This window comes from Neoarius graeffei, chromosome 4 (genome assembly GCF_027579695.1).
Source record: "Neoarius graeffei isolate fNeoGra1 chromosome 4, fNeoGra1.pri, whole genome shotgun sequence".
Taxonomy (NCBI): domain Eukaryota; kingdom Metazoa; phylum Chordata; class Actinopteri; order Siluriformes; family Ariidae; genus Neoarius; species Neoarius graeffei.
Genome location: NC_083572.1, coordinates 4,596,873 through 4,622,649, shown reverse-complemented (window position 1 = coordinate 4,622,649; position 25,777 = coordinate 4,596,873). Strand labels below are relative to the sequence as shown.

At 40.4% G+C, this 25,777-nt stretch overlaps 1 protein-coding gene across 1 annotated transcript in view; it reads right to left on the bottom strand.

Moving 5' to 3' along the window:
* The window catches only part of dock9b (dedicator of cytokinesis 9b), a 91,386-nt gene that overhangs the window by 17,871 nt on the left and 47,738 nt on the right, over window positions 1-25,777 (bottom strand). The window contains exons 38-47 of the mRNA XM_060918658.1: window positions 19,538-19,674; window positions 17,749-17,855; window positions 17,329-17,466; window positions 17,045-17,227; window positions 14,942-15,055; window positions 13,878-14,093; window positions 13,674-13,731; window positions 12,301-12,407; window positions 6,218-6,340; window positions 3,314-3,427 (exon numbers count right to left, since the gene is read on the bottom strand). Of these exons, the coding sequence (XP_060774641.1) occupies window positions 3,314-3,427; window positions 6,218-6,340; window positions 12,301-12,407; window positions 13,674-13,731; window positions 13,878-14,093; window positions 14,942-15,055; window positions 17,045-17,227; window positions 17,329-17,466; window positions 17,749-17,855; window positions 19,538-19,674 (1,297 nt within the window). The remainder of the gene's footprint in view (window positions 1-3,313; window positions 3,428-6,217; window positions 6,341-12,300; window positions 12,408-13,673; window positions 13,732-13,877; window positions 14,094-14,941; window positions 15,056-17,044; window positions 17,228-17,328; window positions 17,467-17,748; window positions 17,856-19,537; window positions 19,675-25,777) is intronic.

The following is a 25,777-nucleotide window of genomic DNA, read 5'->3' as shown; positions in this document are numbered from 1 at the left end:
TGCCCGACATGATTGAGGCCGTGGGCAGAGCCGTTGGCACTCAGACTGTGGCTGTTCAGAACTTGAGTCGCAACATTGATAACATCATGGAGAAGTTGATGGCTTTGCAGAGAGAAATGGATCATATTGGTGGCCAGAATGGACAAGCGAGTTAAGCGAAAAAGGACATGTCTACCCATCTTAAGTCTAAACAAATTCCAATCTTATCTTGGCTCTCCCAGCCAGCACTGCCTTCAAGGCCGTTGCTGGAGAAACGCGATTCTCCCCCTGGAGTTCACTGCAGTGAGACTCTCTGTGTGTGTGTGTGTGTGTGTGTGTGTGTGTGTGTGTGTGTGTGTGTGTGTGTGTGTGTGTTTTTTTCCCCTATACTTTCTTTCTGTCTGTACTATGAAAGCTAAGTCGAACCGGAGTCAAATTCCTCGTGTGTGTAACATACCTGGCAATAAAGTGCTTCTGATTTCTGATTCTAAGGTTCCTGTTCTTGGCTGCAACCCAATGTGTTCTTCTGTTTTCTGTTGCATGCCGAGATGCTTTTCTGCTCACCACGGTTGTAAAGAGTGATTATATCCTTCCTGGCAAAACAGCTCGACCCAATCTGTCCATTTTCTGATCTCTGACCTCTCTTATCAACAAGGCGTTTCCCGTTTCCACCCACAGAACTATCACTCACTCATTCAATGTTTTTTTTTTCCCCTCCGCCCCATTTTGTTGTGTGTGAAAACCCCAGGAAGGAGGTCAGCAGTTTCTGAAATACTCAAACCAAAAAATGCTCATCTGGCTCAAACCAACACTCATGCCACAGTGAAAGAAAGAAAGTCACACTTCACTTGTGAGATCACAATTTTTCCCATTCGGATATTTGAACGTCGTGAACATGAACTGAAGCTCTTGATTTGTATCTGCGTGATTTTTTTTTTTTTTTGCATTGTGCTGCTGATAAGGGATCACTTGATTAGAGAACGGCATCAAACAAAACAGCAGATGGATGGATGGGTGTTCCTAATAAAGTGGCCAGTGAGTGACCAAAACACAGGACTAAGCGTCACGCTGGATATTCAGTTGGGCTAGGTAAGGAATTATTGATTTGTCTACTAAACCGTACAACCGGGCCATTATTAAAAAATGTTCTGTTTCCGGTCCACCGGCCGGGTGAGTGCCGTTTGTGCAGTTGAAAATTATTTTTAACGCCAGTTTTTTGACCTTTTTTTCGGGTTTGTAAATCTAAAATCGAACTTGACATTTACGCATTCCCAGGGCTTTCCACTAAGGCTCATACTAGCCAGCCATGACAAATAAGTAGCCAGCCGGGGGGAGTAAACACAAAATAAACTCCTGTGCACGCAGTTCCCAGGATTAAATGTATTTTCCACAGACCATTTATTTATTCACTTTACTCAAATACAAAGTAAAATGGCAGTAAATCATCTTTCTTTTCTTGCGTATTGCATCATGAGGCGTTCCTGGCTTGTAAATCTCTTATTTTCGGTGCATGACACATTCACGCAGCTGAGCATGCTATGAATGAACAACGACAACGGTCTGCAGTGGGGCTACACAATTACACACTCAGCGAACATTTCTCCATTTGTGTATGAAAATACACTCCAACCACTCAGTTTGGGTTCATTTACAACCAACGGTGTCTTTTGATGCCAGCACGTAACTGAATGAGAGAAGACTGGTTTACCGGAGACAAAATAAGCGTCATCTCTGTTTCTGTTCCCTCCGACACACTACTGCCTCCTCCGAGTGCGCGCGCGCACACACACACACCGCATGTCGGGGCCGCGGATGAGTTACTCTCCCTTGATCAACGAAGTCGGCGGGGAATTTGTGGTTATTATCGGTACAAACAGCACGAATCACAACTTAAATGAGTGCGGTTCAGTTTGACATTATTGTCAGTCCGTTAGATAAACATTTAATTTTATTAAAATCGAAAATTAATATTTAGAGCCTGTGGGCTACAAAAATAATAGTCATTAAAGTAGCCGGCTGGACTTAATTGTGTAGTCGGCTGTATGGCCGGCAGCCGGCGCTTGTGGAAAGCCCTGCATTCCGCGCAGAATATAGAACTGAATCAGCTCTGCGCATGCGCCGTGCGGCACAAAAAAATGGCAGCCACCATGAAGGAAGGAGATCCGGAGTTTTCAAACATTTGCTTAAGTGTGAAATCGCAAAATGGTATTCTAGCGAACAACAAAATAGTAAAGATTCAGAAAAACAAATCATTCAGTGATCATTTTAATAGTGTAATTTCATCCGAACTAGCAAAAAAATGAAAAAGCAAACACAGCATTGCGATTTCTTATCCATCCATATAGTAAAAAAAAAAATAAATCCCTCCCTCCCGACTGAAAATTTTTTTGCTCACCCGGTGGACAGGAAACGGATTTTTTTTAGGGATGGCCCCATTTTAACCCATCCTGAAAATGAAACTCTGCTTGATCTAACACTTGTTGGTTTCCAACCACCACAGGTTCTCATCACGTTCCGGGAAAAGCGTCTAGTTTATGGTCCTCTGTGTGCTGTAGGTCGCGCCAAACTCATGTTTCTGTCTCTCTGCATTACATTATGCACCAGCGCACGCTTTCAGGAGCACTAATGGGGATTAAAGTGAGCACTTTCACTGTATTCATAACTTCTCAGGATGCAGTCAACTGACAGCAGCAGAGTGGTTTCATAGGTCATAAACCATAAAAACGTTACTGCCCCTTGCTAGAGTGCATGCTAATGTGGTGTAGCCACTGTGAGAAAGTTTCCATTTTAAAAGTGAACACCGATTGGATACGCACGAGCGAGCTTACATCTGAAGTGCGTTACGAGCGACGAGTTGTGAAAGCGCAAAGAGAAGCTCGGATTTTTTGAGAAGGTGCACAGGAAGGGCAGAAATTAGCAACTGGTATGACTTGTTAGCAAAAACAGTATTGCATTTGAGCGCCACACACACACACACACAGTTTCTGCAGCACCACTTACCGCAGCCTCATGGAAAGAAAAGAGAAAAACAGAAAAGATCTGATTAACACCCAAACTGGAAAAATGTTTCAAATCACATACGAGCTTTAAACAAAGCAACCATGCAAACATGGAATGTGCACTTCATTCCCATGCGTACAGAAAACAAACAATTAACGTAACAAAAAAAAAAGTGCATTTTATTTCGCTAAATAACCTTGCATTTGTTTTGCACGTCACGTCACCTCACCTCATCTATTTAAACTCTTCTATTTTAATGCAGCGTCAAAATGTACCGTAGATCCCAGAGACTTTTACAGGTGCTGGATTTATTTATTTATTTTAAATACCATACCTGACCAAAAAAAGCCACTCTGAAGAAGGTTCCCAGCAGCCTTTTCCCAGAATGCATCACTTCTATGACTTTGGTGTAAGCGCGGTGTAACATGTCGTACAGGTGAGCCAGTTTCTGCAGAAAATACAACAAATGGTTCTATTAATGTGCTTGTTCTAATCGTTCACATGTTGAGCTTTTCTCCAAGGAGATTTTCGTTTCGTTAACATTTATGGAAGGAGTCTCCAGTGTCGGTGCTTTGTAACAGGACAAGCTGCGTTTTTGTTTTTTTTCCCCCCACTCTTCTTACCTTCAAGAGAAGCCTAAAGAGAGGCTCTTTATAAGTGATAACTTCTTTCATGTCCATTAAACGTTTCAATGAACGGGTTACTTGGAGATGTGTTAGTGGTATTGGAGGAATAAAACACTCGGGGATGTGCTGTTACAGGAAAATAATCAACGACATACTGTACAGTATTTACTTGTATATGGGTTGGGATTTGTTTTGTTTTTTTTAGTACAAACTCACAAACGTGACCTGTGTATAATGATTCATATGTAATTAAATCCGTCTGAAAGACATGCCAGTATGTGCACATTAACCTGTTATTAGTATAAATACGCAGGTGATTATCAGAAATCGTGCGCTCTGATTGGTCGAGAAATTCGGACTATTTCTCAATAATCACCTCGAGCGACTCGGCAAAATGTCGTCCAACAGCTTCGTCACCGCAAGTGAGGAAGAATTACAGATGATGAAAGAAAATACTGTTCCTAAAATAAAAGCACGAAAGATGCTCCCAAGTTTGGTCTAAAACTATTCAAAGGGAAGGTGGGGTTGGGATTTATTTCATCCATTTCAAACCAAAAAAGTATTTTATGTGACTCGGTGTAGATAAGTGACAAGTCTGCGCCGCACCATTATTACATTTACATGGCGTTTTTGAAAATTGAAATATCTCATCTCATCTCATTACCTGTAGCCGCTTTATCCTGTTCTACAGGGTTGCAGGCAAGCTGGAGCCTATCCCAGCTGACTACGGGCGAAAGGCGGGGTACACCCTGGACAAGTCGCCAGGTCATCACAGGGCTGACACATAGACACAGACAACCATTCACACTCACATTCACACCTACGCTCAATTTAGAGTCACCAGTTAACCTAACCTGCATGTCTTTGGACTGTGGGGGAAACCGGAGCACCCGGAGGAAACCCACGCGGACACGGGGAGAACATGCAAACTCCACACAGAAAGGCCCTCGCCGGCCACGGGGCTCGAACCCAGACCTTCTTGCTGTGAGGCGACAGCGCTAACCACTACACCACCGTGCCACCCAAAATTGAAATATATTTTTAAAAATATATATATTTTTAATTAATCACCTGTGTATTTATACTAAAACGATACACCTCAGACTCAGTGAATCATAACCTTGATTTTGTTGATATTTAACAGTTATTCTACGAAATCGAGTCATACATGAGCTGATAGCCGACGAGGCGCGTAGCACCGAGATTGAGTAGAATAACTGTTTTATTCGATCCACATTCACTGGATTTTGAGAAACAGAACATTTTTATTTTTAGCAAAGTCGATAAATAAAAACTTTATACAAAACGTCCGACAAAATCATTTCCGCTTAGAATGTAAACAAACCGGTGAAATGACAGGAGCAATTTGTGAAAAATGCGATAATAATTATTGAAAAATAAAGAAAGATATGCTCTTACCATGAAATACTTTCATTCCATATTTTGTTGCGGGGCGGCACGGTGGTGTAGTGGTTAGCGCTGTTGCCTCACAGCAAGAAGGTCCTGGGTTCGAGCCCCGTGGCCGGCGAGGGCCTTTCTGTGTGGAGTTTGCATGTTCTCCCCGTGTCCGCGTGGGTTTCCTCCGGGTGCTCCGGTTTCCCCCACAGTCCAAAGACATGCAGGTTAGGTTAACTGGTGACTCTAAATTGAGCGTAGGTGTGAATGTGAGTGTGAATGGTTGTCTGTGTCTATGTGTCAGCCCTGTGATGACCTGGCGACTTGTCCAGGGTGAACCCCGCCTTTCGCCCGTAGTCAGCTGGGATAGGATCCAGCTCGCCTGCGACCCTGTAGAACAGGATAAAGTGGCTACAGATAATGAGATGAGATTTTGTTGCCTTTTTAAAATATTTTTGGGGGGTTTTGTTGTCGAGTAGAGTTTTTATTTCGTCCTTGGTTGGTTCAGGAACACGCTCCGCCATTTTGTTTTTCTTCTTTATGTTTTTTTTGCCCATTGGCAAACCAACTTAAAGGTGCATTACCGCCACCGACTGGGCTGGAGTGTGGAACAGGAGATATCAGGGATGACGATGACTGTATTCTTTTAGCTATTGCTGTTTCTTTTAAATACTTGATAAAGTGATATATCTGACTTGATGCGTGCCGCCATTTTGTTTTTCTCTACTCACGGTATATGAGCTGATATCCTAGTAGTAGAGTAGCCAATCAGAGTGCACGATTGCTCATATCCAGTGAATGTGGATAGAATAAAATCACCGATATTCACGTCACCTTTGGTAAATAATTATTAAATATAAATTGTATATCTTTTTGTATTTTTATATATTGACAACGCATTTATTTCCATGTTTGATTTGTTGTCTTTCCTTGCTTTCTCTTAATTTTTAAAAAAGAATTAGTGCTATTAATTCTTTTTTTGTGTGTTTTTAATGGTGTCTCAGGGAAGTTCATTCCTGTTTCCAGGCTCCCATCAGCACCTGTTATTTATGTTATTATTTTTCTTCTTTCTCTTGTGTGGTTGCTGTAAAATCACTAAAGTCAAGTAAGTCAGACGATGTCTTGAATACGTAAATGCTGCAAAATCCATTTATCAACTCCAGTTAGAGAGATAAATCACTAAAACTTTAGTGGTGTGTGTGTGTGTGTGTGTATACCTCAAAGTCCCTACGCTGTTCGTAAATGGGGATAATGAGTTTGTAGATGTCTGAGATAAGCTCGTATCGTTCGGCTTTCCACAACCCATCAGCACACTCCTCTAATAACTCCATCAGTACCTCCTATAAATCAATGCACACAAACATCCAGACCTTTCAGCACAGTTACAGAAAAAAAATGAGGGGAAGAAAAAAATCTAGTTCAAACATCACACCATATTAACAGGGCATGATGATACCGAGGTCTCAACAGATCTCAACACAACACAGATCATTTCAGAGAAACTGATGTCTGATTATTTTGATTACGCTCATTATATTCAAGAGAAAGAAAACATTTATATTCACAGGAAAAGCTCGAATTTAGCAAAACTGTACCCACAGGTTATTGGATTCAATCATTTAGGTTGAATGATTTGCTTAAATCAAGTAGTTTTGGAGTTAAACCCTCTAAAACATACACAGATAAAGAAAAACCTGGACATGCTTTATATTTTTGCCAATTCTGAGCTTGTTATTTCAGTCAATATCAAGTTTTATACATATATAATTCAGGAGACCCTGCGCTTTCTTTCTAGTGCAGTGTAAAGTCAGCACCATGCTTTACCTCATGCATGTAGGAGTATTCAGTATTTTACATTTAAAGAGAGACGGCCTTTCAATTTCATAAAAACAGTGAAATTTAGTTCCGTCTGAAATGTGGTGATTGTGATATCTGTTTATTTCTGTAATATCTCACAAAATATCAGGCCATTCTGTTCTGTGGCTGGGAAGTTATTTAATTTGAAGGGATTAAAGCAAATAATGTGCATGAAATCACTCGCTTTGCGCAGTCAAGCAGACAGAGGAAGTCCGTGTGTGTGTGTGTGTGTGTGTGTGTGTGTGTGTGTGTGTGTGCATGCGCAGGTTTATCTTTGAGCGTGCACTGACAGTTCCATCATTCTGTTGCTAAACGAACAGCTGATCACACCGAGGTGCTCGCTGAGCGCCGATATTTATTAGTTTGGTCCTGCGTTTCCTTTCCTTCGTATATAACATAACGTCTTTTCTTCTCGCTTTCTTTCCGTTACTGTAGTCGGTCTTTCACGTTTCATTCGCACACTCACGTCCTCCATTTTTCTCTCCTGTTTCAAATTTGTATCCCACAATGCCTTGTGCGAACGGGGAAAGCCCACCGCGTGATGCATGACGTAGTATCTTGAATCGGGTCATGGTGAAGCAGGAAAAAATAGTGGAGAATTTAGGGCCACGTGGAGATAAATAATAATAAGTTAGATTTATATAGCGCCTTTCAAAAAACCCAAGGACGCTTTACAATTATAGACAAGGAAAAAAAATAAGGAAAAAATAAAGAAAATAAAAATAATAATAATTAAATAAAATAAAAAATAAAAAGTCCACCAAGTAGGGGTCAGGATGTAATTCCCGTGGTGTAGCAGCCACAGTCCCACCAAAAGGCGCATGAAAACAAGTCCCACATCTCCAGCACCGCCGCCGTGATGCCGTCAGCCACATCGCTCGGGCACCACGCCATGGATCCACAAAGCGAGCAGAGAAGCTCCGCCACGCAGAGCGCTGGTGTGTCCCAAACCGCCTGCACAGCCGCCGTGACGCCACCGAGCAACATCGCTCAGAACATCACGCCAAGCGTTAAAGCACAGAGTGCTGGACAACCACGATGTTAAATGAGCAACGAGCTCACTGCAGTCCACAGCTGGGAGCGCAGGCATCACCCACAGCAAATCAAGGCCTGGAGGGAACCGACGCCCAAAACTGGGTCCGGAGCTACACCACAACCGGCGGACAAAACACTCAAACAAACATCAAACTACACAAACACACAGAAAAATAAATAAATAAATAAAATGAAAATAGAAAAAGAAAAAAATAAAATAAAAAAGCTCTTAAATTCATTAATTGTTCCTTTTTTAAAAAACTAATAAAACTGGAAGTCTGTGATTCGAATTCAGTAGCTTTCGGTCACTAAACAAAAATAATCGGGTGTTGGGGAAAATTCTTTTTATGACCTACACTTGAAAAATCTGAAAGGCCGTCTAGCTTTAAGAAATAAGTGTGACAAAATGTCCAGAAGAACTGTGGCTGGTTCTGGAAGATGCTCAGTAAAACCTACAGCTCATTTCCTTATAAAACTGCACTCACTGGACCTCAGACTACTATTTATATTTATATATATATATGGGCCTGGCGCAATGGGCGGGCCTTTGGGGGCCGAGCCCACCCATTTAGGCACGTAGGCCCGCCCTAGTGTGGGCCCGCCCACCCTGTCATAGGCTAGGGCCAACAGCTTAACACAATATTTAAAATAAATAAATAAATAAATAAATTGCAGGCTACTACAATTAAACACTTTTTTTTTTTAAAGAGCATAATATTAAAGAAAAAGTCCTTAATTTAAAATGTGTTAAAACTATTTGTAATCATCTGATTGGTTATTTCGTAATGATCCAGGTTAAACGGAAATGGTTTGGTTAAACGGAAATGGAAACACGCTCTGACTTTTGGCGCAAGCACTGCTCTCTGCGAGAACTCCTTTTCCACCCTGAAGAATGTTTTCACCGATCACAGACAAAGCATGCTGCACACGCGCAAGGCCAATTTGATCAAATTGGCATTTGAGAAGGACTTTACAAAAAAGTTCAGGGAGGAGTGGAGTGACGCTGTCTTGCGAAGATTCCACGCAGCTGCACATCGTCGCCTACCGCTTTACTGAGGGTGAGCTTGAATTTTTAATCACTACATAATAGCTATACTTGAGTTGTTGATTATAGTAAGCCTACTGTATGGGCTACAAAATAGTTATACACGACACACTGTTTCCTTAACGTTTCGGCCTGCGCCCATCTCGTCAGCCCTGCGCTGTCATGCACTTGGCGTTTGATTTGCAAACTAAGCACTGGAGGTAAGAAACTGGTTTTGACGTTTCAGTTAACCTACAAAACACACCTGTATTAAAGATTAATGTTGTCATGCTTCACAAAACTAGATTTGAGACATAAAACTTTTAATGCGCATGGTTTCACTTAGAAGGGATTCAGTGACTGCAGTTCGGCTTTGTGCAGGGAGGATGAGTGTGATGTAATCTTCTGTTGCACACTCTTAATTGTAAATATCAATCTTAATTTGCTGTCAACATTGATCACAATCATCCGTTTGCGCATTCAGTGTTGGGTATTCGGAACGAGTTTACAACATGACTCGTGCGCAAACGGAATACTGCCAATATTCCGTATGAAACGGAATATTCCCTGCAAATGCGCTCAGTGACGGACAATATATAGCAGTCAGGGCCGGCTCTAGGTCTTCGGCTGCCCTAGGCGAGATTGAGTTTTGGCGCCCGCCCCCAAGAAAAAAAACCCCTCTAATAACATCTAAATAACACTTTAATCTAATCACTCTATTCTATTACTATTAAACAATGTATGGTGCATGGACAATAAACAAGAAGTCATTTTTATCTTTTTCATTATTGTTATTATTGTTAGTATTATTCACATAAAGTGTCACAAAGTAAAATGACCACACAAATTCAATACATATCTCCATATAATGGGCAAAAACTCTTCCGCACCCTGTTCAAAGTGTAGTGCATGGACAATAAACAAGAAATTATTTTTAGTTTCTTTTTTCCTATTAAAAGTTAAGTCATCTCTGAAGAATTAACAAATTAAATCAATAAAAAATTCTACAATTCTAAATTGTGCAAACTTAAGCACCCTGTTAGGACATCAATGGGCTGTATTTTCAAACAAAAGTGCTATTATGGGTACTTTGTTATTGAAGTAACATTACAATGGGACTCGTCTGGTCTTCCTAATGGCAAATTCCTTGATAATATCAAATGATATTTCTCTTGAGATCTCTTGGTTGATGCTCATCAGAGCAAGCCCATTCAGACGTTCTTGACTCATTGTTGACCTTAAGTATGTCTTCAGCAGTTTTAATTTTGAAAAGCTTCTTTCAGCAGAAGCTACTGTCACAGGTAGTGTAACAGCAGAGATAAGGAGCGCGTATTTCTACATCCCTAGCCGCATCAGAGGTGTTGTAAAAAAGGTTTTCAACCTTTCATGAGCCAGGGCGCACTTTTTTCAATGAAAAAATCTCAAGGCACATCACCAATAGAAAATGTTGACTGAAACTAAAACGCTGTTGCCAATATTTACAATATACAGTCATTCTATAATTTTCCACGGTACACTCTCACGGCACACTAGTGTTCCGCGGTACTAGAGTTCGGCAGCACAGTGGTTGAAAACACTGTACACCACTGATGCACTTGGTAACATCTCCATTCAATAACTCCATCCCTCCTTTTTGGTGGGGTTTTGGTCGCCCTTGGCGCCCCTGGGCACACTTTGCGCTCTAGGCAATTGCCTAGGTCGCCTATAGCAATCGCCGGCGCTGGCTCCAAGTGCAGCCATATTCAAAACAAGCAACAGAGCTATGTCAGTTATCTACGTTATGCAAAAACACTCTTTGGCCAACAACACTTAGGCTATTACATGGCCAAAACAGAGAATAGCCACACGAAGACACACTATAGACAGGGCGAACCACTGTTGAGCGCTTATTGTTTCATGATTAACAACAACCACCACCCCACCCCACCCCGCTTTTTTTGACAAATCGCACCCTGACTACATGTTTTGCTGTACAGTTAAATTAGGCTAAGACATTATAATGCTGACTCGTTTTCAGAATAGTGGAAGTCATAATTTTTCTCCCCCCGTTTCTGCGCCCCTGGATGGACACAGCGCCCTTAGCATTTGCCTATATTGCCTATGCCACGGGCCGGCTCTGATAGCAGTGGAACAGGGTGTCTGAAGAGCTCAAAATACACCATTTTAGAGTGTTTTTTTCAAAAATTTCTTCCGGGGGAGCATGCCCCCGGACCCCCCTAGTAAAATTGGGTTCGCCGATGCGTGCCCACCCCCAGCCAGTGCAATGCCAGGCTACTAGACCGCTTCTGCAGCCGGGGCTGTGTGTATATATATATATATATATATATATATATATATATATAAAAAATTTATTTATTTATTTATTTATTTAGGGTTGTCTCACACCAAATATGGCTTACTGATTACTGTTTATAGTTGTTTTTAATGTTGAAATATCTCATTATTTTTTAAGCCATTTTTTTAATCTACAGCATTTCTTTACATGTGAATAAGACTTTTGCACAGCACTATAGTTGTGAAAATATTGTTTCTCAAATTTAAAAAGGTGTTAAAAATTGAAAAGGGACAAAAAGTTGTGCTTAAAATTCATCTGAAACATTTACACCTCGTTTATTGATGGAGAAACTACATTACTGCACACCAAATTGGAAAGAATTGTATGTTTACAATTGAAAATGTGTTCTCAAAACAAACTCATTTACATATTTAAATTTAAAGGCACAGCCACAAAAAGAAACGAACCAAAGTGCTTTTTGTTTGTGAGGGTTTTTTTTCATAAAAAAACCCTCAATCTTGACAAAAGCATCTCAGATAATAATGTAAAATAATTAAAAATGGATATAATACGTCTCCTTTAAACCATCATTTAAAAAAAAATCACATTCTACATAAATTTCCATCTTATTCATATTAGAGAAAAAAACAACAACCAAAAACTAAATTGACTATTGCACCTTTAAAGGGAGACCGAACATGAGCCGAGTTACATCTCCTTTAGTTTCCAACTCAACGTTAATGTGAAGTTTCGTAATAAACAGCGATGTCGGATTTCAGATCATGTGACCCATCACCCAATGAGACTCTGAAGAGTGGATCTGAAGAGATTTCAAACGTTCTTCCTGTGAAGATGGATTTAGAAGCTGAAGATTAGAAGGAGATGAGATAAGCTCCCATCACATGTGCTGCGTAATCAAGAGCAAAACTACAACTGCTGCATTTCTGCTTCTTGTTGTTCTTCGTCACAGAGCTTTAATGCTGCCAGTGATAAGATAAGGAACCTCAGGGAACATTTCCTACAGCGTGGGTGAGGATTAAAGTGATGAGGGCGTCGAGTCATTAATGAATCTCATCTCAACACCACATCAGACAGCTGTGTTTCGTTACCTCGTTAAAGTGCACGTCCTGCATTCCCACGTCCTCCAACATGGCCGCCTCCTCGCTGATGTTGGGGGTGATGACGCTAAACGCTGAGCAGCCCTGATGGAACATTCCTGTGATGAAAATGCAGGATATAAAGTTTAGCAGAGGGCACTCACATGATCTGGATTCAAAAAAATAAAAATTTAATTCTTCAAAGCAATCTTAAGTGTGTTATAAAAAGTATATCAGGTTTCATGACCGCTATCTGGGTTTTTATGATTATTTTTTAATACGTAACAGGGCGATTGAAAACACACACACACACACACACACACACACACGATATGAAGACAACTGCACATGAGAAGACACTCAGAAATGCAGTGTGTGTGTGTGTGTGTGTGTTAGACCTGTTATCAGCCTCATGTAAATTGCAGATCTTATCATTAGAATTTACTGAATTCCATATTTCTGACTGGAGATGATCCTTCTACATGAGACGGTGTGTGTGTGTGTGTGTGTGTGTGTGTGTGTGTGTGTGTGTGTGTGTGTGTGTGTGTGAGGGGGGGATTTACAGTCACTTCCATAATTATTGCTATCAATCATGTAAATGACTAAAAAGCCACTAAGAGAAATTAATATTTGATTCAATAAACAAATGTGAAAATTAATGCAAATTAAAATTCGGTTCAAAATAATTTATTCATATTTGTTCAATAATTGTGGATTAAAAACTATTCTGTTTAAACACAGGAAGAGACAGAGAGCGGCAGAGAGAGAGAGAGAGAGAGAGAAACAGAGAGAGAGATAGAGTAAAATACACAGAGACAGAAAGAGAAACAGACAGAGAGACAGACAGAAACACCTCATATATAGTTTATTAGTTTTATATTCATGTTCTGTATATGTTTAATAACGACTCCTCTGATTTACTGTCACTGTTATATGATGAGAAAAATCTCTCCAGTCATTCTGTTTCCTAGAAGTCTGCATCTTATCGATGTTCCAACCATTTATCACCTAGAAGAGTGTAGGAGGTGAAAGGTGTGTGTGTGTGTGTGTGTGTGTGTGTGTGTGTGTGTGTGTGTGTGTGTGTGTGAGAGAGAGAGAGAGAGTGAGTGAGTGAGATTTTATGGATTGTCAAAAGTAGCTTCAAAAACATCTGTTGATTCTGCAGATTTATCTTTATCTGAACCTAATTTTAGTTCATAAACACAAAATTACAGTTCGCTTTAAAAAATGGCATCAATTGTAGCATGCTGGGAATAATAATAATAATAATAATAATAATTATAATAATAATAATAATACCCTTTAAATAATGTAAATTGTTGACTCGAAAAATAAATCTAAGATTTCACTTGCAAAAAATAATGACAAGTAACGACGTGGCTCACCTTTCCTCTTCAGGTATTCAGCCACCAGCGCCGCCACGTGCACGTAACACATCGCTGCCTACATGCAGAGGAAAGCAAACAAAACAAACAAATAAGCAGAGTACTCACTGGTGCACAGAACAGCTGTTAATCATAATTTAGCAGCTGGATTAATAACAGATTATTGTTGATGTGTAATCCCGTGTGTGCATGCATGTGAGAGACCTCAGATAGGTCTCCGTTCTTCACGTGGATTTTGGCCATGCTGTCCAGCCAGGTTTTGCGCAGCTCCGGTGTGCTGGTGTATGACTTGGCCAGACTGTACTGCAGGTCCACCAGCATCTCCGGATCCTTCTCATGCTCCTTCATCTGCTCCGTGGCCATCAACACTGTCCGGATCCGCTTCGTCAAGTCCTTCACGTCAGACGGGAACGCAGTATGCTGGGACAGGGACAGACAGAGAGAGAGAGAGAGAGAGAGAGAGAGCAGGATTTATAATAATAATAATAATAATAATGGGCGGCACGGTGGTGTAGTGGTTAGCGCTGTCGCCTCACAGCAAGAAGGTCCTGGGTTCGAGCCCCGGGGCCGGCGAGGGCCTTTCTGTGTGGAGTTTGCATGTTCTCCCCGTGTCCGCGTGGGTTTCCTCCGGGTGCTCCGGTTTCCCCCACAGTCCAAAGACATGCAGGTTAGGTTAACTGGTGACTCTAAATTGAGCGTAGGTGTGAATGTGAGTGTGAATGGTTGTCTGTGTCTATGTGTCAGCCCTGTGATGACCTGGCGACTTGTCCAGGGTGTACCCCGCCTTTCGCCCATAGTCAGCTGGGATAGGCTCCAGCTTGCCTGCGACCCTGTAGAAGGATAAAGCGGCTTGAGATAATGAGATGAGATGAGATAATAATAATGCTCTGAAATGTGGAACATAACACTACAATTACACAGCAACATGTTTAGTGCAGATGTGCTTTCATTATTACAAACATAACAAAAACTGTGATACAAATTACATAATAACTTGTAATTTTCCAATTAAATATAAAAATGTGTATTACAGATATTCCTAATAAATTCTACACTTTTTTTTTTTTTTAGATAATCTGCCAAAAATAAATAAGGGGGGTGCACAAACTTTTGCACTCACCTTTATTATGTAAGGGTAAAGGAGAATCAAAATAATAATACTCTTACATCTATATTTATAATATAAATGCTACACTAATAGAAAAATAAACCAATTCGGAGAATACTGAAAAATACTGGCTATAACGTCTCATAGCCTCTTTATTCACCTTCATGTTCTTGTCACTGTTGGCACAGTTGTTAATAATCGACAGAGACTGCTGGAACCGTGTTCCTCCGATCCCAACAACGTCCGCGATCAGCTGACTGACTGCTATTACCACCTGAAAGAAATCGTACACATGTAGTAATAATGGATTTCAGTCGCATCATTGTCCTAAACACGTCACGGAAGATTCCGGATACGAGTCACAAGTTGTCATGGCCATTTTACGCCCATCAGTGGTAAGTAAAGCTGCCGTAAAACGTACACAAGTATACTGTTTTATATGATGGCATATTAGGACCATTTTATGAAATAAATAAAAAATATGGAGGCTGGGGGAGGGGGTAGTATTCCGAGAAGAAGAACCAAAAAAAACCCCTCAATTTCTGAGAGTAAAGTCATAAATTTACAAGAAAAATACTTTCTAGGATCATAAAGCCATTCATTTTTGGTGAAAATATTCAGAGATTCAACTCAACTTATGAGAACAAAAAAAAAAACACCTGGAAAAACAACCGTAGTATTTTTACTTTTTGCTCAGGAACCACATCACACATACAGTACATGACTTCTGCAAGGTTGGATCAAGGTCATCACACCACAGATGTCACGGTGGACCTGAGAGTTACAGGAAACGCAGTCTTTCCTCCTCGACTGCGCAATATAAAAGATTATTATCCATCCAGGACACTTGTTCGATGGAATAAAAACGTGTTCTATTCCCTTCTAGCGGGTTTCATTCATTTGGTTCGATAGCATGCAATATTGTTAGCATATCGCTTATCCTACGTGTATTACGTCACTCTACCCAATGGAGAATGAGCGTTGAATATGGTTTACGATATTGCATGTGAAAGGTTTCTTCACCTCTGGCCCTCACCATCTCGAGATCAGTCCCCTCGTGTCACCCAGACATCTGGGGGTGAGTCGCAGAAAAAAGACAGGAACCCCACAAAGTAGTTCGCAATCTTTATTCGCAAGTCCCCCCGAGACGAGAGTATACAGGGGTTTTATACGTGTGTATGTGAGTGAAACCTTGGATCAATCATGACAATTTTAAACAAAGACTATGTTTAGTCTAACAAAGAAGTGTCTTCTCCACTGGACGAAGGTCAGGTTACACAGGAATAGTTTAAAATCACTGTTATAGTATATGTAATAGTCTAAAATAATAAAGGATCTTAAAAAGCTCTAAAATATTAAAATCATAAAGTCTTGTGCAGCAATAAGGCTAATATAAATCTATAAAACTATAAAACTAACATGAATCACTTAATGCAGCTTTAAATCTAACATTAAATCTAACATTCAATCATTTCAATTTCAAATTCAACACTGAAGAGACTGGTTAAATCTAACAATCCTAAATCACGTGTAGCTATAAAACTAACTTAAATCATGGCTTTAAATCTAACTTTTAATCCCAAATACACGTTGGATATGCAGCTGTGGGTGTGTCTGACATCATTGCAGACCTTGGCGCTGTTCAGACACAATAATCTGATCAATAATACACATTTCATATCAAAATAAGCAGAATGTTCTGATGATATGATAGCAATGTTCAGACAGAATGGAATTTTTAAACAATGTCTAGCTGAGACAGAAGGTCATTTTAACTGAACAGAATAAATCCTTAATTTTTGTCACAAAGTAAATTACTGCCTTCTTGGTCAATAATAAATACTTACAATTATTTATCCTTACAAAGGAATAAAACCTTACAGCATGGTTGTCAAGACAACATGACGTCACACATCGGAGACGTAAAACTTCCGTGCTAACGAGCGACTGGGACAATTTGTAAACAAATACGGCCGCCAGGTTTGCTTTGTTAAATACAGAAGATTTTGAGAGAATATTGAAAGAGAAAGATGCGCTGAAGACCTGAAAAGAATGTGCAGGAACAATAAGAATAATATTGGCTGGATTTTTTTCGTGGTCTTTCAGATATAGCCCATATAGTCATGCCGGAGTCCTTGCTTGCACTCCGCGTAAAATGTATACTGTTCTTACTTCATCGGGTGACATTGGGCATATCTAACAACCTGTGTTTTCTCCCCCCCCATTGCTATTTAACATCTCCCTGTGCTTCCCCATCTCTTGCCTGCAGGTGAGTGCGGACGAAGGACTTCCTGCCTGTGTAATCGAAGTTGCTCTTCATGAAGAAGTAGAGCAGGTGGGCAGCGTCACTCCGGATCGAGCTCAGTTTGGAATTGCAGCACTTTAGGATTTCATAACAGAGCCAAGCGCACAGGTCGGCCCGGCCATCAAAAAACGTACTCGGGAACTGCGAGGGAGGAGAGATCATTGATGATGATGTCCAGGTGAGACAGGAAACAGGTCCTGTTAGGACTCTATGATTGACATGTGAGGTGTTTTATAGTGCACCTTGTGTACGAAGGCACGCAGTGAGGTGAAGATGTGCTTCAGAGCCATCTCTGACTGAGGGATCTGCAGGAAGCACAAGTGCACCTGGAACACTTTCTTCATCAGAGGATTGTGTCCCAAATCAGCACACAGCTGCGTCTACAGACACAAAGGTGGAGAAAAGAGTGGCGTTTTTTAATTCACGTACAACGAGTGAGACCTGTAATCTCATGAATCATCTCTTCATCTCTGTCTCTAATTTGATGTTCAAGTCGTTCTGGCTCACATCCATGGCCATTTTTTGTTTTTGGAAATTTAAAACCAAGTTTGTTTCCCACCACATTCTGATCGACCCGCAGGACAAATTTACTCATAAATCAAAAGTGAACTTTTTGACTGAGGACTACACCTTTCCAATCCGCTACATAATAAAGACTGGACCTTAAAGCTCATGATGAAGATGCTGAGTGTGTCCAGGACAGTCAGACACACTTCAGTGGAAATGTTGGCCTCCAACAAACACGCATCAGAATCACCATGTCCATACACTGGGAAAGGAATCACAGTAAAGAAAGTCTGGCTTACACCACGCTCACGCTGCACTGCAGTTCAAACTCATTTCTAAGCTTACATTTGATGTAATATAACAAATACCTATACCATTGTAGGTTTAAAAAAAAGAGAAAGAAATACAAAGCTGAGGGACTGGATCTTTCCATTTTCCAAGGGGAAAAAAAAACCTTCTAAAATAAAAGTTGTAAATTTACATGAAAAAACTCAGATGTTCTCCAAGATATTAAGAGATTATATATAAAGATTAAAAAGTCACGAATTTATGAGAATACAACTCAGAAAGATAGTAGTTTTTTTTGTTCATTACAAACCTGAGGGAGGGGCTAATATTCCAAGAAAAATAAAACAGATTAAAAAGTCATACATTTACAAGAAAAAAAATCCCAGAAATTCCAAAAGTCTCAAATTTACCAGAAGAAAACTCAAATTCTGAGATAAAAAAGGACAAAAACTATCCCGGAAATTCCAAGATTAAAAAATTCACAAATGAACAAGGAAAAAATAAACAAAATAAAAAAACTCAAATTCCATGATTAAAAAGTTTCAAATTTACCAGAAGAAAACAGAAACTGAGATTTTAAATAAATAAATAAATAAATAAATAAATAGAAAACATACCAAAAAAAAAAAAATCCCAGAAATTCCAAGATTAAAAAAAACAAAAACTCAAACTCCATGATTAAAAAGGTTCAAATTTACCAGAAAAAAATAACCCTCAGAAATTATGGGATTTAAAAAAATCATAAACATACAGGGAAAAAAATCCCAGAAATTCCAAGATTAAAAATTCATACATTTACAAGGGGAAAAAAAACCCCTTGGAAATTCCTTGATTAAAAAGTCTCGGATTTATCAGAAGGAGAAAAAAATTTCTGAAATTCCGAGATTAAAAAAAATCATAAAAAATACAAAAAAATAAATAAAAATAAAAAACATCCCACAAATTCCAAGACTAAAAATTCACAAGTTTACAAGAAAAAAAACTTGGAAATTCTGAGATTAAAAGTCTCAAATTTACCAGAAAAAAAACCCCTCAGAAAAATAGTGTCTTTTTTTTTTTGGTCAAGGAACCAGATCTCTTCACTTTGCAAAGCTGGATCATCGTCATCACACCACAGACGCCACGGCTGAGCTGAGAGTTACAGGAAATGCAGTCTTTCCCCTTCGATCGTGTGATATAAAAGAATAAAGCATCAAGAGATTCTCGACGATGTTTCTCAGAATTCACTGCAGCCAGGAAGCCGTGATCGCTGTCTCAGTTCATTTCAGAGGTTTTTTTCTTGCAAATTTAAGACTTTATAAATGTCAAGGAACATCTGAGTTTTTTCCTCATAAATTTATGACTTTAATCTCGTAAATAGTTTTTTTCCCCCTCAGAATACGACCCTGATACATCTTCGGAAATAATAACTAGATAATTAAAAGTTAATATTATGTCATTAAATATCAGCTATCAGCAAAAGTATATTTATATATTTAACTCATGGAGTGATGTTTGGCAAAAATATCATCTTGCAATACTTGAGGTCTTCATGGTAAAAACCCGACAACTTTCAGGAAAATTTACCTCAGTAACTCCCAGAAATGTGAAAGGAAGCCCTTACTTACACATGTACATGTATGAAATGTGTGTGTTTCAAGATGGCTGGTGTCTTACTGTGGTTAAAGGTGTGTGCGCTCTCTGTGTTGCCGAGCTGGTGTAAGCGTGAGTGTAAGATCCCCGCTCTGTTACGGGACACAGGAAGAGTCAATGATTTCCTGTCTGGAGTCATAAATCCCACTCCTTCCTGGGTCCTAGAAGAAGTAATAATAAAATTAATAAATAACAGAATCCTTTCAAAATGCAAACGGCCCAATCATACAGCGTGTCATGAAAAGACTAAATGGAGTCGTTACGCATCACTCAGTCACAAACACCAAACACAGTCTCAACAGATCCACTCGCCTGAAGAGAAATGACCAGATGTCCAAAGTATGTTTTGAAGAAAATTTTTTTTCTCTGTCTTTAACACATCACAGTAGAGCCCTGCACTCCCGCGGGAGTCCCACGGGACCCGACGCAAAGCAGTGCAGCGCGGGACAAATTTTGAAAGCTCATTGCGGGCGCGGGCGGGAGGGGGAGTGCACAATGTGGGCGCGGGCGGGAGAGGTGATGAGTTGCAGTCCCGCTAACTAAAAACGTGTTTAAAATAAAATTTATAAATTATTATGTCTATCATATATAATTTGTGCTGGATATTTTATTTGGCATTAATAAAAACATTTTAAGATGCCTAAATTTGCAGATGTGGTCTAATCTCGCGTACGTTTCCGATTCCTTTCCGCTCTTCCGTGTTTGAGATCTCCGATCATGGCAGAAGAGCAGAGCTCCTCTAGTGAAGCTCACAGTGCTTCAGAAGTAAGTGCTGCTTTAAAAAGAGGTGCATTTACCGTTAAAAAGTCAAGAGTCCTGAAATCAGACATTTGGAAGTCGTTCTCACTCGTGTACGACGCAGAGGGAAATCAGCTGCCCTTTGCTTGTTGTGATGAGTGCCAAAAGGTTCTGACATACAATGGCCATAAATCAGGTACATCAGGCGAACGTCTGCATCATGCAGGATTTGTGGGCGGGAGCGGGACAAAATATGGTAGGCGGGAGCGGGGCTGAAAATCATAATTCTTTGCGGGAGCGGGACTGCACAATGCGGGAGTGGGACTGAAAATTCTGTCCTGCGCAGACCTCTACATCACAGGACGTTTTGAGTCACGTTTCTCAGTTTTAGTTTTTCCCAAAATGAGCAGCTATGATTTGAACTCGTTGGATGTTTTCACATTTGCAGTGTTTACTCTGCGAGCAAAGCAATTTGACTCTAAATCGACTCGACTCAACTCAAGGAAGCGAATCGGACATGCTATGTGTTTTGGGCTGCGAGATTTTTGTAGATGTGCGTCACTAAAACCGAGCCAAGGGGTGGAACCATAGTGCTAAGGAAACGTGATATTTTCCAAAGATTTGCTGACAAATCAATGAAAATAAACACTGAACTCTGACAATATGCTTTAAACTAGCTATTTGTGTAATTATCTAGTCATTTATTTCACACATTTATCTCAGCTCTGTTTTCGTTGACCTTTTTCCGTCGCCATTTTCGCATTCTAACTGAGTTTTACAAGGAAGATGTTTTCAGCCCATCACACGACTTATTTTCCTTTTTGGTTTGTTTAATCATTAGAAACTTTAATGAAACTAAAAAAAACAAATAGTGAAGTAAACAAATATTAAATTTCACTCCAATTTGTACGGAAGCGTATTGCTGCCACGCATATACTGTGATCTCATCTCGTCTCATTATCTGTAGCCGCTTTATCCTGTTCTACAGGGTCGCAGGCAAGCTGGAGCCTATCCCAGCTGACTACGGGTGAAAGGCGGGGTTCACCCTGGACAAGTCGCCAGGTCATCACAGGGCTGACACATAGACACAGACAACCATTCACACTCACATTCACACCTACGCTCAATTTAGAGTCACCAGTTAACCTAACCTGCATGTCTTTGGACTGTGGGGGAAACCGGAGCACCTGGAGGAAACCCACGCGGACACGGGGAGAACATGCAAACTCCGCACAGAAAGGCCCTCGCCGGCCACGGGGCTCGAACCCGGACCTTCTTGCTGTGAGGCGACAGCGCTAACCACTACACCACCGTGCCGCCCATCGCTACAGTATACTGTAACAAGCAAAATTGATGATGGACTTATTCAAAGACCTGATTAAAATAATATGTCTTGAGTTTTCATTTAAAGCAGTCGATGTTTGTTAGTCCAGTCCTTGATGTCTTCTGATAAGTTGTTCCACAGTTCAGGAGCAGCAATAAAAAAAAAACCCACCACTTTCACAGGTCGAGACTGAACGAAGGTTTCTTTTAGAGATTCTTACTGGAGAAACGGAGGAGACGTGATGGCTGGTAAGGAGGAATTAGATTCTTGAGGTAGTCAGGAGCCATGTCAGGAAGTGAAGTGTCTTGTAGGTCAGGATCAGAATTTTAAACTTTACACAATAATCTACAGGGAGCCAGTGAAGCTCATTAAAGCAGATACGCAGAGCCATGGCCTCACTTTTTGTTTATAAATGCCTTGAGAGCTCAAGAATGGCACAGGAATAGTTTTCAGTGTTAACAAAAAATCAAATATAGTAATTTTTACGATTAAAGTGATTCATATAGGTAGCGGTCTGAGTGAATGACCTTGACGTCTGTGACGTCACAGCAGGAAGGCTATCGGTCTCATCACCATTTCCGCTATACTAAAACACAGAGCTGACTGCAACTCCGATCCTCCATTTTGAAATAATTTATCGCCATGCTACGTAGACATGTTGCTGGCCGGTGCAGCAACACGACAGAAGGTGGATTTACGTTGCATTCATGGACCAAGAATGTTCAAACTGCAAAGATTTGGACGTGTTTTGCGAGAAGTTCACGGGCACATTGGGCGCCTACAAAGTGGTCTCTCCTCTGCTCTGCACATTTTACTGAAGACTCGTACGAGACCTCTGATCTGTTGAGGAGCGTTGGCTATAAGCCCGTATTGAAAGAGGGTGCAGTACCAACAATTAAAGGAAAAGAAAACTACAAGAAAAGGAAAGTAAGTTCAGTTGCACCAGTTCTCCTGGAGTGTGAGCCGAGGGTTGTTGCTAAAACCTGGGACAGGACATGACATTATTGCTTGGGCAATGACCTCCCCGCGATTGTTGCTAAAACCAGTGATGTCCCATTCCGTCCCGTCCCGTGTTTTAGTAATTGCCTGAGCCGAGCAGTAATGGCGGAGTACTCCGTATGGAGAAAATGGAGAATGAGTGGACCAGCTGTCTGATTTCCCCGCTGGATATGCTCGCCTCAGCAGCGATATCTCGCCCTTACGTGGAAGAAGCGAATGAACGGAGAACTGAACAAACAACTGAAAGTCAGATTGTTTCAAAACAATCAGCCACAAGGTCGGCCTTCAAGAAATGAGAACACAGACGGGTAAGCTCCGACTCTCATTTGGATACAAAACAACACTCGTTGTTTACCTGCATTTAGATTAATCCATGTAACTTGTATTGTGTGTTTAAGTTAGCGGTATAAGATTATTTAATTTGCTTCAGAATGTGATTGTCTCAGTTCATCTGATTATTTAATGAGCCTCTTATCAGTGAAAATGCATGCATGTACATGTATGTTGCATAAATTATAACACCCATCCTGTTTTAATGAGAGTCAACCCACAATCAGTGAAGTCAAATCAGTCTTAGTGGAGCGAGTCGGTAACGCTATTTCTTACTCTCACCATAAATGTTTACTTATATGACTTTGGTCTATAGCTGTCAAAGGCCTCGGCCTTAAAACCCGTTCCCGCTGTGACGTCACGCACTCAGGGCTGGCTGGCTCAGCTCGAATCCCAACTTTGCGGTCAATTTTTATTCCCATTTATGCAGCATACAAGAGTCAAGGATGGAGATATTATCCACTCAGAAATGTATTTAAAAATAAAGGTTCTGCGTATCTGCTTTAAGGATTGGTGTTCCATGATCAAACTTGGAAGACAAGACGTGCAGCAGCATTCTGGACGTGCTGCAGCTCCTTAAAGCGAGACGGCCTTTCGATTTCATAAAAATCGGTGAAATTTAGTTCCCTCTGAAATTTGGTCATTGAGATATGTGTTTATTTCTGCAATATCTAAAAAACAGGCCATTCTGTGGCTGGGAAGTTATTTACACCTGCAGGCATCTGTACCAAGGAATTGAAAAAAAAATCGTCGCTCTACTATTGGTAAACACCTTAAGATTGAGCACGGTCTCCTAGACGCCCCGGTTTGAGCAAGCAATGTATTATTCTATGAAAATGCACCGGGGAGCAGCTGGACTGTCTGATTTATGAGATATTGTTCATCCAAGCAAAAAAGTCAAAACAGCCAATCTGATTCCGTACATGCCAAGGTTTTTACCTCTTGGGACTTTATAAAAACTTCAACTGACTCTTATTCACCTTAAACACTCTGATGATGACAAACTGATGTTTTGACGTCACTGATATGATATCACTAGCTTTTATTGTTAAATGCACTGCAGGAATCAAGCTTTGAGGTAAGGTATTAGGCAGAGACCCGTCCACCCGTAAATTTGACGGGCGATTGCCGATTTCAACGGGCAAGTATACACACAGACGGATACTGAAACGGACGATAATGCCGAAAATTTTCGCACATGAATACTCCCACATGTCATCCGATAAATCCAGTTATGTTCCGCCCACACACGGACTGGCCATCGGGAGTAGCGGGAGTTTTCCCGGTGGGCTGGTGGTTCAGCGTGGGCCGGCGGAGAAAAAAAAAAAAAAACAGTTGCGCGCTGGCCTTTAATATGATAAGCAATGTTAACAGTTTCTTTAACAAACTGTTAACATTGCTTATTACAGTTGCGCGCTGGCCTTTAATATGATAAGCAATGTTAACAGTTTGTTAAAGAAACTGTTAACATTGCTTATCATATTAAAGGCCAGCGCGCAACTGTTTTTTTTTTTTTTTTTTCTCCGCTGGCCCACACTGAACCACCGGCCCACTGGGAAAACTCCCGCTACTCCCGATGGCCAGTCCGTGTGTGGTTCCGCCATCATTTACAAATCGTAAGAAACACAGTTTAATACGAAAAATACTGAAAACTTGAAATGAAAAATCAGAATATTTCATCGTTTCCGCCATTTTGGCCCGCACTGAATCTTGTAACATGCGGACTGCATAAATCGCGAATTCTGATTGGTCGAAAATTGCCAAACACCCTGCGTTGTAGTTTCCTCTTTCTTGGCGGGAGAACCGCATTTTTTTTTGCTGACTCACTCTTCTGGATCAAGATGAATCCCAACAAACGCCCCAAATTGAATGTGACAAAAACTGATTCGTTTTTCCACAAAAAGACAGAAAAGGTATGTGTGATACATTGATTAACAAGGGGGGTTCATTGGGGTATGGTAAAATAGAATACTGTTGGTTTTTTTTTTTTTATTAAATACTGTAACTAGATCAAAAGATTATATACAATTCATTGTTGTTTATTTTCTTTTCACTTTTGTTACCAAATCAAACACCATACATACATCTGATACATTCAGGAGTGAAACTGAAAAAAATACAAAGTAAAAATATGCAATATTTCTGATCAAAAATTACACGCCATTTCACCCTGAAAATGTCCTAGAATGCAGGAAATGAAGTCTAAATTTCAAAAATTTTCTGGGGGGGCATGCCCCCAGACCCCCCTAGAGGGACTTCGCGCCTGCGGCGCTCGTCTTCGCACCTGCGGCGCTTATCAGGATTATATAAAATATTATTTTTGACTGGTAAATTTCTTTTTCTGCCTAATACCCTACTTTGAGGTAACTAGCGCATGGATGACAGTCTCGGTAGCATCATGTGTAAGATACTTTCTGATCTTTGCAATGTTTCGAAGATGATAAAATGCAACTTTACAAGTACAAGTTTCTTGTTATAACGTGATAAGTTTGTATATCGTAATAATGTCAAAATATCTTGTTAAAACATCTAGTTATCACAAATTTTTCACGTCACTCATCCGTTTTTCTTTTTCAGGAGTGGCAGCAATACGTTTCTGTAAACCCAGACTCTTCAGAAGCACTAAAAAAAAAAAACTAATGAGAGCACTGTAAATAAATCAGAGCATTTTGGACACATGAGGACATCAGGGTTAAAAAGTGAAAGAATGAAATGATGAGAAATCGCACACACAACAACAACAAGCGCACACAACAACACACTGCAGCGTTTGCCAGACTGTAAATAATGTGTTTGATGGTAAATGGTGGGTTAGCATGCGGTTAGCATTCAGCCACTCAGCAGCACTCAGGTCTTACCCCGTGCAGGGACAC